The sequence below is a fragment of the Aethalodelphis obliquidens genome, unplaced genomic scaffold, assembly GCF_003676395.1.
Source record: "Aethalodelphis obliquidens isolate GAN/ISIS:26980383/991018 unplaced genomic scaffold, ASM367639v1 scaffold35, whole genome shotgun sequence".
Lineage (NCBI taxonomy): Eukaryota > Metazoa > Chordata > Mammalia > Artiodactyla > Delphinidae > Aethalodelphis > Aethalodelphis obliquidens.
The window spans coordinates 13,373,506-13,382,464 of record NW_020837979.1 but is presented as its reverse complement, the minus strand read 5'-3'; the positions used below and the strand labels follow the sequence as shown (position 1 = coordinate 13,382,464).

At 49.7% G+C, this 8,959-nt stretch overlaps 1 protein-coding gene across 12 annotated transcripts in view; it reads right to left on the bottom strand.

Annotated features, from left to right (window-relative positions):
* REEP1 (receptor accessory protein 1) overlaps positions 1 to 8,959 on the bottom strand; it is a 129,948-nt gene that overhangs the window by 72,948 nt on the left and 48,041 nt on the right. For all 12 annotated transcript variants that reach the window (XM_027129142.1, XM_027129140.1, XM_027129138.1 and 9 more), the window contains one exon: positions 3,972 to 4,044. In XM_027129142.1, the coding sequence (XP_026984943.1) occupies positions 3,972 to 4,044 (73 nt within the window). The remainder of the gene's footprint in view (positions 1 to 3,971; positions 4,045 to 8,959) is intronic.

Here is an 8,959-nt window from a genome sequence, read left to right as displayed (position 1 = left end):
ATGTGGGATCTTCCCGGACCGGGGCACGAACCCGTGTCCCCTGCATCGGCAGGCGGACTCTCAACCACTGCGCCACCAGGGAAGCCCAACAACAACTTTTACATGCAGTAGGAAACCAAAAAGTTTGTGTGACTCACTTTTTGGTGATATTCATTTCATTGTTGTGGTCTGAAACCAAACGTGCAGGATCTCTGAGGGGGGCTGTGTGCACGCGTGTGTGCGCGCGCGTGTGTATGTATTTTTGTTAAACTACCCGCATCCAAAGCCTTCTCATTTGGAGGGCGTCTCCCAGCATGCAGGTCTTTATGGGAGGCAAGGCCTATAATCCAGGCTTGGAAAAATCAAATGCCCCTATCCAGGGTTTTGAATCTTCATGAAATGTTCCAAAGCCATGGGCAGCTGGCAGACAGTTCCATGGTGGTGACCTGGGCAGCAGCTTCCTAACCAGACCCTTCCTGAGGTATAAGCTTGGCTGTCACCCAGCCTTCTCAGATCTTCCCCAATTTCTGAATATCTTTCCCCCGGCTTCTAGTTAATCCTGCAAATTCCCGTAAATTCCGTTCTGCTTAAGTTTTTGTCTCAAATCTTTGACTACTGCAGTAAGTTTGGAAAGACATAAAAAGCTATGAACGTCAAGAGCGGTGTTTCTCAAATTGAGGATCTTGTTAAAAATGTCATTTTTATTCAGGAGGTCTGGGTAGGGCTTGAAACTCTGCATTTCTAACTAGCTCCCGGGTGATGTTGATAATGCCGGTCCACAGACCACACTTTGGGTGTTGAGAACAGCACTGAACGTGGGCCTTCCCTGGTGGTCCAGTGGTAAAGAATCTGCCTTCCAATGTAGGGGATGCGGGTTCGATCCCCGGTCAGAGAGCTAAGATCCCACATGCTGAAGGGCAACTAAGCCTGTGCGCCACAAGTACTGAGCCCGCACGCCTCAACTAGAGAGCCCATGTGCCACCAACTACAGAGCCCATGTGCTCTGGAGCCCTCGCACCACAACTAGAGAGAAGCCCACCCACTGCAACAAAAAATCCCACGTGCCACAACTAAGACCCAACACGGCCAAAAAAATAAAGAAAATAAATAAATGTTTTTTTAAAAAAAAGAAGCACTGAATGCTTGTAGACAAGTGGCTGGAAAGTAGAGAGAGAAAGATCAAGAAGGTTCAACGCTGTCTAATGGAGTTTGGACTTCATCCTGCAGGTAATAAGCAGCCATGAAAGGATCCAGGGGGAGTGAAATGAATAGATTTCCATTTTTCAAAGGCTTGTCGAAGTGATGTAGACAACAGAGCATGAGATGAGGGACGGGAGGTGGAGAAACCAGTTAGCGGTATGGCAGGCAGCATAACCACCCCTGCCCCCAAAATGGCCTCGCCCTAATCCCCAGAACCTGTGAGTATATTGCATTATAAGACACATGGGACTTTGCAGTTATTAAGTTAAGGACTTTCAGATGGGAAGATTATCCTGGATTATCCAGGCAGACCCGATGTATTCACATGATCCTTACAAGTGGAGAACCTTTCCTGGCTGCGGTCAGAGAGAGACAGGATTACCGAAGAACGGTGGGAGACGCAATGCTGCTGGTTCTGAAGATGGAGAAGGAGGCCCGAGCCGAGGAATGCAGGGGGCCTCCAGGAACTGGAAAGGGCGAGGAAATGGACTCTCCCCTACAGCCTCCAAAAGGAGGCTTGATTCCAACCCAGTGAGACCCATCCAACCTCTGACCTCCAGAACTGTGAGATAATACATGTGTGGGTTTTTTGTGTTTTTTGGGGGGGCTGCATCGTGCAGCTTGTGGGATCTTAGATCCCCGACCAGGGAATGAACCTGTGCCTCCTGCAGTGGAAGCCTGGAGTTCTAACCACTGGACCACCAGGGAAGTCCCGCATTTGTGTTCTTTTAAGCCACTAAATTCATGGTAATTTGTTACCGTGGCAATAAAAGAATCGAATACAGGAGGCCACTGTGACATTCCAGGGAACGACGATGACAGCCTCATTGAAGAGAGAGGCAGCACAGAAGGAGAGACCTGGTTTGAAAGATTTTAAGGAGGATACAGAGGAAGGGTCATGGTCACCACCTGGGCATCTGGGTGGGGATGGGTGGTGAGGAAAGGACAGGAGTTAAAGGAAGTTTCCAGGTTTTTCTCTTGGACAAACGGGTCTGTTGGTCAAAAGGAGGGAAAGAAGTGAGTGCGAATGCGTGTGGGAGAAAGCATGTGAGCATGCATGCGAGTGTGTGAGTTGAGCGCATGTGAAAAAGTGCAGGAAAAGGAGGCAGGTCTCCCGTAATACCACTGGGTGCCTTGCTTCCAGTTCCATTTTTACTGAGAAACTGTCTAATCTTAGCTCTCAAGCTTTCCCTCCTGGGCAAAGCACGTGCTCACCGCCAACACAAACAGCTGCTCTGCTCGTCCGTTATATTTTTCAGTTTAAATTAATGATTGCCGTTCTAGGCATAAACCAGGCTCCTGTTGAGTTTAGATAGAGCAAAACAATTCACCAGGGTTTGCTCTCTCCCGGATGAGCGGACAGCGTTGAGTTTCTACCCCTGCAAATCCGAGGATCAGACCTTGAACTGCGGTGACCCCTGCTCTGCTTCCTTTCCTGGCACAGCATCCCCCCTCCCCAGGCTGGAAGCAGTCGGGGAAAGGGAGACCTGGAGGAGGCTGCCCAGTGCTTTCCCCTGGGCCGAGTCCATTAGGAATCATGAGGTTCTGTGCTTGCAACTTAACAGCTATTTATAGTTCACACTCTGAGATGCGTTCACAGACACATACTGGGGACCCAGCCTCCACAGGAGAACACGCCCCGTCTGGATCCTCTGCATATCCTGCTTCGTAGCAAACGCAAGCCGGGCAAGCAGTTCTAGGAAACTCAGAGAGTGGGTGTAGGCAGCTCTGGTTGAGCTGACCTGGAGGTGGCTGGTTTCATCCTAAGGACATCCTGGGAACGCTGAGAACTTGCAAACCTGCTCTGAATGATGTCTTTGCCTGTGCCTAACTTGCCAAGTGACCTCCTCTGAGTAAAAGCGGAGCAAAGACCCTTTGTCCCTCACAACACTAGGCGCTGGGATTGCTGATATCCCCCACTGCTCAGATGAGGAAACTGAGGCTCCTGGAAGTTAAGATTCTTGTCAAGCATGGTGCCAATCCGACGTCAGAGCCAGGACCTGACTTCAGTCTCTTGATGACAAAATCTGTATCTTTTGTACTTCGACCTGGGATACTGTCCCCCCTGGGGAGGGACACTCCTCCCTCCCCAGCCACCCCCCACAGGCCTTCTTCAATCAAGGTGTGGTCTGATGGTTCTCCTGCCCAGAGGTGCCCAGCACATTTAGGGCTGTGACTGGGGCACCCGAATCACCCAACAGTAATACAATCCTCCAACCAGTAAGTACTCCTAATCCCCTGCCCGTGTGTTCAGCCCTCTGCGAGGTGCAGTGGGAAACAGTCATAGGACGATGGTGACTCTTGCCCTCTAAAAGCTTATAAAGCAACAGGGCTTACACAGTGGGGTGTTCAACTCACAGAACCGGCATGGGGATCAGAATTGCTAGGCAGGGTCTGCTGGGCTTTAGGACCTGTGCTCCTGCCTCCAGTGCCACACTGTCTCCCAGTAACGCTGCTTTCCAGTCCAGACAAGGAAACTGAGGCTCAGAGAGGTGAAGTCACCCTTCCAAGGCCATAGAGCGGCCTGTGGCCACTGGGGGCCTCCGATTCCAGGTGCCATTTCCTCTTGCCAAGTCTCCCCGCTGTGCTCACTTCCACACTCTAGTTCTAAAGAGGAGGTCTAGCCGGGAGAGGACGCCTGGGTCACACCCAGCAGGTCGCCGTACTGCCCTGCTTCCCAGTACCCACCAAAGAGGGCGTCTGCGCCACCCCCCCGCCCCGCACTTCACGCCCAGCTTCCCCCATCTAACCCCATCACCACCACCACCCCGCCCCCCAAAAGTGCTACTTACATATTCTTTAATGTCCTTCGATTTCACAGCCTTGTAGGAAGAATAGGCAGGGTAAAGGGTGCCAAATATTAGCCTGGAGGGGAGAGAGAGGGGAAAAAAGAGCAACGTGATTTTCATTCATCCTATTTGATGGAAAATGTCATCTTCGATGCAAGGAGCATCCTCCAAGCTACAGAAAATGCTGCTGTGAGGCTTGGTTAATTTTTCTGAATGCCCTGAAGGTTTTCTGCTCATGGCTGGGACGCGCTTAGGAACCTCTACGTCCTGTTACAGATCCACACCGACCTCCTTCAATCTGTCATTTGGCAACACAGCAGGGTGGTTTGAGGTCATGAAGCCAAAAATGGGGCCATCCTCTGGAAAGGCCGAAATTATATCTGGGGAACAAGATAAGACAGCTAAGGGGACAAACGAGTAGTCTGAAAGGAAGCAAGAAATTTAAGAAAGAGAGGGATGGCCACAGCGCCAAAGATACAGGCAGCTTGGGGAAGCCCACTGGATTCCGTCACAAGCCAGCTCAGAGAGGGGGGTCTCCCCAACACCCCCGTGCTGTCCCGCCCCCTAAGCAGTATTCTCAGATACCAGGGAGAATCTTCCTTCCTCTGTGAGCCTTTCCTGACCTCAGCACCCCCTGAAGATTAGGTTCCTCTCCCGTTCGTTACTGCCACTCCCTAGATAGTCCCCTTTCTTAGCCCTTATCCACACCACGTGCAATGGTTTATTCAATGTCTGTCTCTCCCACAAGCCTTTTAAGTTCCACAAAGTCGAGGATGGGGTCTATCTCGCTCATGGAACCACACCCCCTGGGGCTGGTAAGTGCTCAGGAAATATACGTTCATTCTGGGAAGTTTCAGTGAGTGGTGAAGCAAAGGCCAGAGCCACCCAGGGGACACTCGTGACCTTGGGACTGAGGTCTCAGCAGCAAGGGGATGCCAGACAGCACCGGTCTGATTCAGTAAAGCCTCGGGCACAACACCACAGGCTCCAGAGAAATAAACACACCGTCCTTTGGCACAGATGCCCTGCTTATTAGCCACATCTGCCAGGGTGGTGTCCAGCCCCTGCCCTGAGGCAGCGTGTGAGCAGCAGAAGAGACAGGTGGAAAATGCATCTCGACCCAATGGCCCGCAGATCTGCTCCCCTGTGAACACCGATGGCCAACACCACCTCCTGAGCGGTCACAGAGGTGGGAAGCACGGGCACCCAGACAAGGGAGGCCAGTACTCCGTGCGTCTGCTGGACTCGCATGTGAAGTGGCTGCCAGCATCCCCCCCACCTGGTTCCCTCTGGACAGCACAGGGACAGCAAGACGAATTTGCTTTCCAGTCTCTAAAAGCTCTGAAACACTGACATGTAAGGGAGCGGACTCAGTATTTCACTGCCCAGGGGAGGGAGAATGGGATGAAAATGGCGAGTTCTTCTAAATCTATTTTGGAGAAAAGAAGTAACAAATGAAGCAGGCCCAAGCCAAAGGGGCTTGGGACTTATGTCCATTCAGACTGAGTCCCCCTGACAAGGCCCTTCTCCTTCCTGGCCTCCCGGACCCTCCTCCCTCAGCTCCGGACCCTAAGGCCAGCAGCTGTCCCCCAGTGAGCCGGGCTCAGAAGCTCACAATCTGTGACTTCCTGCTGTCTCCCGCTTCTGCCTGAATTTTAGTGCATGATCTCCCCACAACCCTTTTATTCCCCCCTGTTAAAGTCTCACTAATCCTTTAAGACCCATCTCAAAAGAGCCACTTCTGTGTGTCTTTGATCACTTGTCCCTCAGAATTTTCCTGACACTTGTTACGTCTATTACAGTCCTTATGTAGTAGTTGTAATTTAAAAAAAAATTTAAAATAATGCTATTAATATCACTGAGTCCTCACTAATGCCAGGCACTGCTCTACAGCCTGTATATTCTCTCAACACCCATACGGGATAAGAATTCTTACTACTCCATTTTACAGACTAGGTACTAGGACACTGAGGCCCAAAGAGACGCAACAGCCAGGAGCCGAGCTGGGATGTGACCTGGGTAGCCTGACGACAGGCTTACTGTCTTCTCCCAGGGCTGCCTGGGCTGGTTGAGCCAGACCATCCAGGCCTGGGTGATCAGTGGGGTCCCTAGCACCTCACACAGCCCTTGCCCAAGTGGGTGCCGGACACGTGTCTGATGAGTGAATAAATGTCAAACGATTGCAGTCTCTCTCCAAGGAACCAGCCCACTTGAGAGATTCACATGACTCTCTCTACAAGGTCAAGAGGAAAGCTGGTAAAATTCTTAGAAAGAGCTAATGCTGCTTAAGAGCTCAAGGTCGGCTCAGGAGCGGGAAGGGAAGGCTTGAGTGCCATTCTCTAGAGGGGAGACGGGGCTCTGTGCTAACACACTCCTCCCAGCTTTCTGTGAACGGAGCCTTGCCCGGCGCCTCAGAGCTGCAGAGCTCTGCACCCACCCTCCCTCTGCCCACTGCCATTTACTGCTACCCAGAAGGCCCCTCCCCAACTTACTGCCTCCATCTATCTGCCTGCTGCGTTCCTCCTATCTGTGCCCTAATTCCTCCTCCTGCTCCAAATTAGGGGCCTTCAGCCGGGTTGCCTCTCCTACCTCCTCCACAGCTGCAGTGGAGGGACCATGAGCCTCATGTGAATTCTACCCTCTAAGGCAGTGGTTCCCAACTGGGGGTGATTTAGCTGCCTGGGGGACATGTGGGCAATGTCTGGAAACTGGTTGTCACAGCTGAGAGAAAGCTATTGGTATCTAGTGGGTGGAGGCCAGGGATGCTGCTAAACACACTACAACATACAGGACAGCCCCAGTAAAGCATGATTTAGTCCACAGCATCGGAAGTGCTGAGGCGGAGAAATCCTGGTCTAGTGTGATGTTTCCCGGTCCTTGGGTCCTGGACCCTTCACCCAACCATCACGGGCAACCTGCCCCAAGAGTTGTTTTTTTTTTTTTTTTTTAATCTGGGGTATTTTTTTTTTATACAATCAATTTCTTTTTTCTACCCTGACGAGATTTTTTTTTTTCAGTACGCGGGCCTCTCACTGTTGTGGCCTCTCCCGTTGCAGAGCACAGGCTCGGGACGCGCAGGCTCAGCGGCCATGGCTCACGGGCCCAGCCGCTCCGCGGCATGTGGGATCTTCCCGGACTGGGGCACAAACCCGTGTCCCCTGCATCGGCAGGCGGACTCTCAACCACTGCGCCACCAGGGAAGCCCAAACTACTTATCAACTTATGACCAAGGAACAGAGGTACTGCTCACGGGAATTAACGGTTAACTGTGGCACCAGTTATAGTCACCGAGAAGGACTGCCCACCACTTCCCGGAGCCTGGAGTGACTGCAGGGGAGCAACTGTTGGCCTAGGGCTCGGCTACAAGCTGTGGCACCACCGTTACCAACTGGGGCCAAGGCTTTTGTAAACCATGAAACGACAGTATCTTCCACAGTCTTCTCAGGCATCTTAGTGTTGGGCCAACAATTCCCAATGCCAAGTTATCTTGAAAATTTAAAAAAATCAATACTAGCAATATTTTTTTTTCTGAAATTAATTTTTAAATGAAAACAACAGGCCTATTTGTACAGTTGTTCATGTTATGATAAACCAAACTGAATTTAAGAAGTGGTACACCATAAGAGCAGAAAGTAAGATCTACCCCAGCTTGGAGAGGTCTCTGTGGTGTAGTGAATAGGGTATGGGGCTTCGAGGTTGTCTGACAGACTGAATTCAAATTACGGCTCATGCTATGGCAACATGGTGATTTGGCATAGGTTTTAAGCTCTCTCAGTCTCAATCTCAATTTCTTTATGTGTAAAAAGGGGAAAAACAATAACTATATCATGGTTTGCTGTATGGATTAAATGAGCCTGAAGAAAAAAAAAAAGAAAAAAAAGAAATGGTACACCACACAGGGGCTTTCAGAATACTGAATTTCTTGACCTGGATGGTAGTTATGCAGAGTTTTGCTTTATAATCACAAATGTATATTAAACTGTACACAGGGCTTCCCTGGTGGCGCAGTGGTTGAGAGTCTGCCTGCCGATGCAGGGGACACGGGTTCGTGCCCCGGTCCGGGAAGATCCCACATGCCGCAGAGCGGCTGCGCCCATGAGCCATGGCCGCTGAGCCTGCACGTCGGAGCCTGTGCTCCGCAACGGGAGAGGCCACAACAATGAGAGGCCCGCGTACTGCAAAACAAAACAAAACAAAACTGTACACATATGTTCTATGTACTTTTCTGTATGTACATGTTATATATAATTTTTATTAAATAATGTGCCATATTAAAAAAAAGAATTTTCTAACAAATGCTGGAGAGGGTGTGGAGGAAAGGGAGCCCTCCTGCACTGTTGGTGGGAATGTGAATTGGTGCAGCCACTATGGAGAACAGTATAGAGGTTCCTCAAAAAACTAAAAATAGAGTTGCCATATGATCCAACAATCCCACTCCTATGCATATATCTGGACAAAACTACAATTCGAAAAGTTACACGCACGCCTATGTTCATAGCAGCACTATTTACAATAGCCAAGACATGGAAGCAACCTAAATGTTCATTGACAGATGAATGGATAAAGAAGATGTGGCACATATATGCAATGGAATACTACTCAGCCATAAAAAAGAATGAAATAATGCCATTTGCAACAGCATGGATGGACCTAAAGGTTATCATACTAAGTGAAGTAAGTCCGAAAAAGAAAAACAAATACCGTATTATATCACTTGTATGTGGAATCTAAAATAAGACACAAATGAACTTATTTACAAAACAGAAATGACTCACAGTCATAGAGAACAGACTTGTGGTTGCCAAGGAGGAGAGGAGGTAGGGGAGGGATGGACTGGGAGCTTAGGATTAGTAGACGCAAACTATTATAATATATATAGAACGGATAAACAACAAGGTCCTACTGCATAGCACAGGGCACTACGTTCAATATCCTGGGATAAACCATAATGGAAAAGAATATGAAAAAGTATATATATATATAATACACAT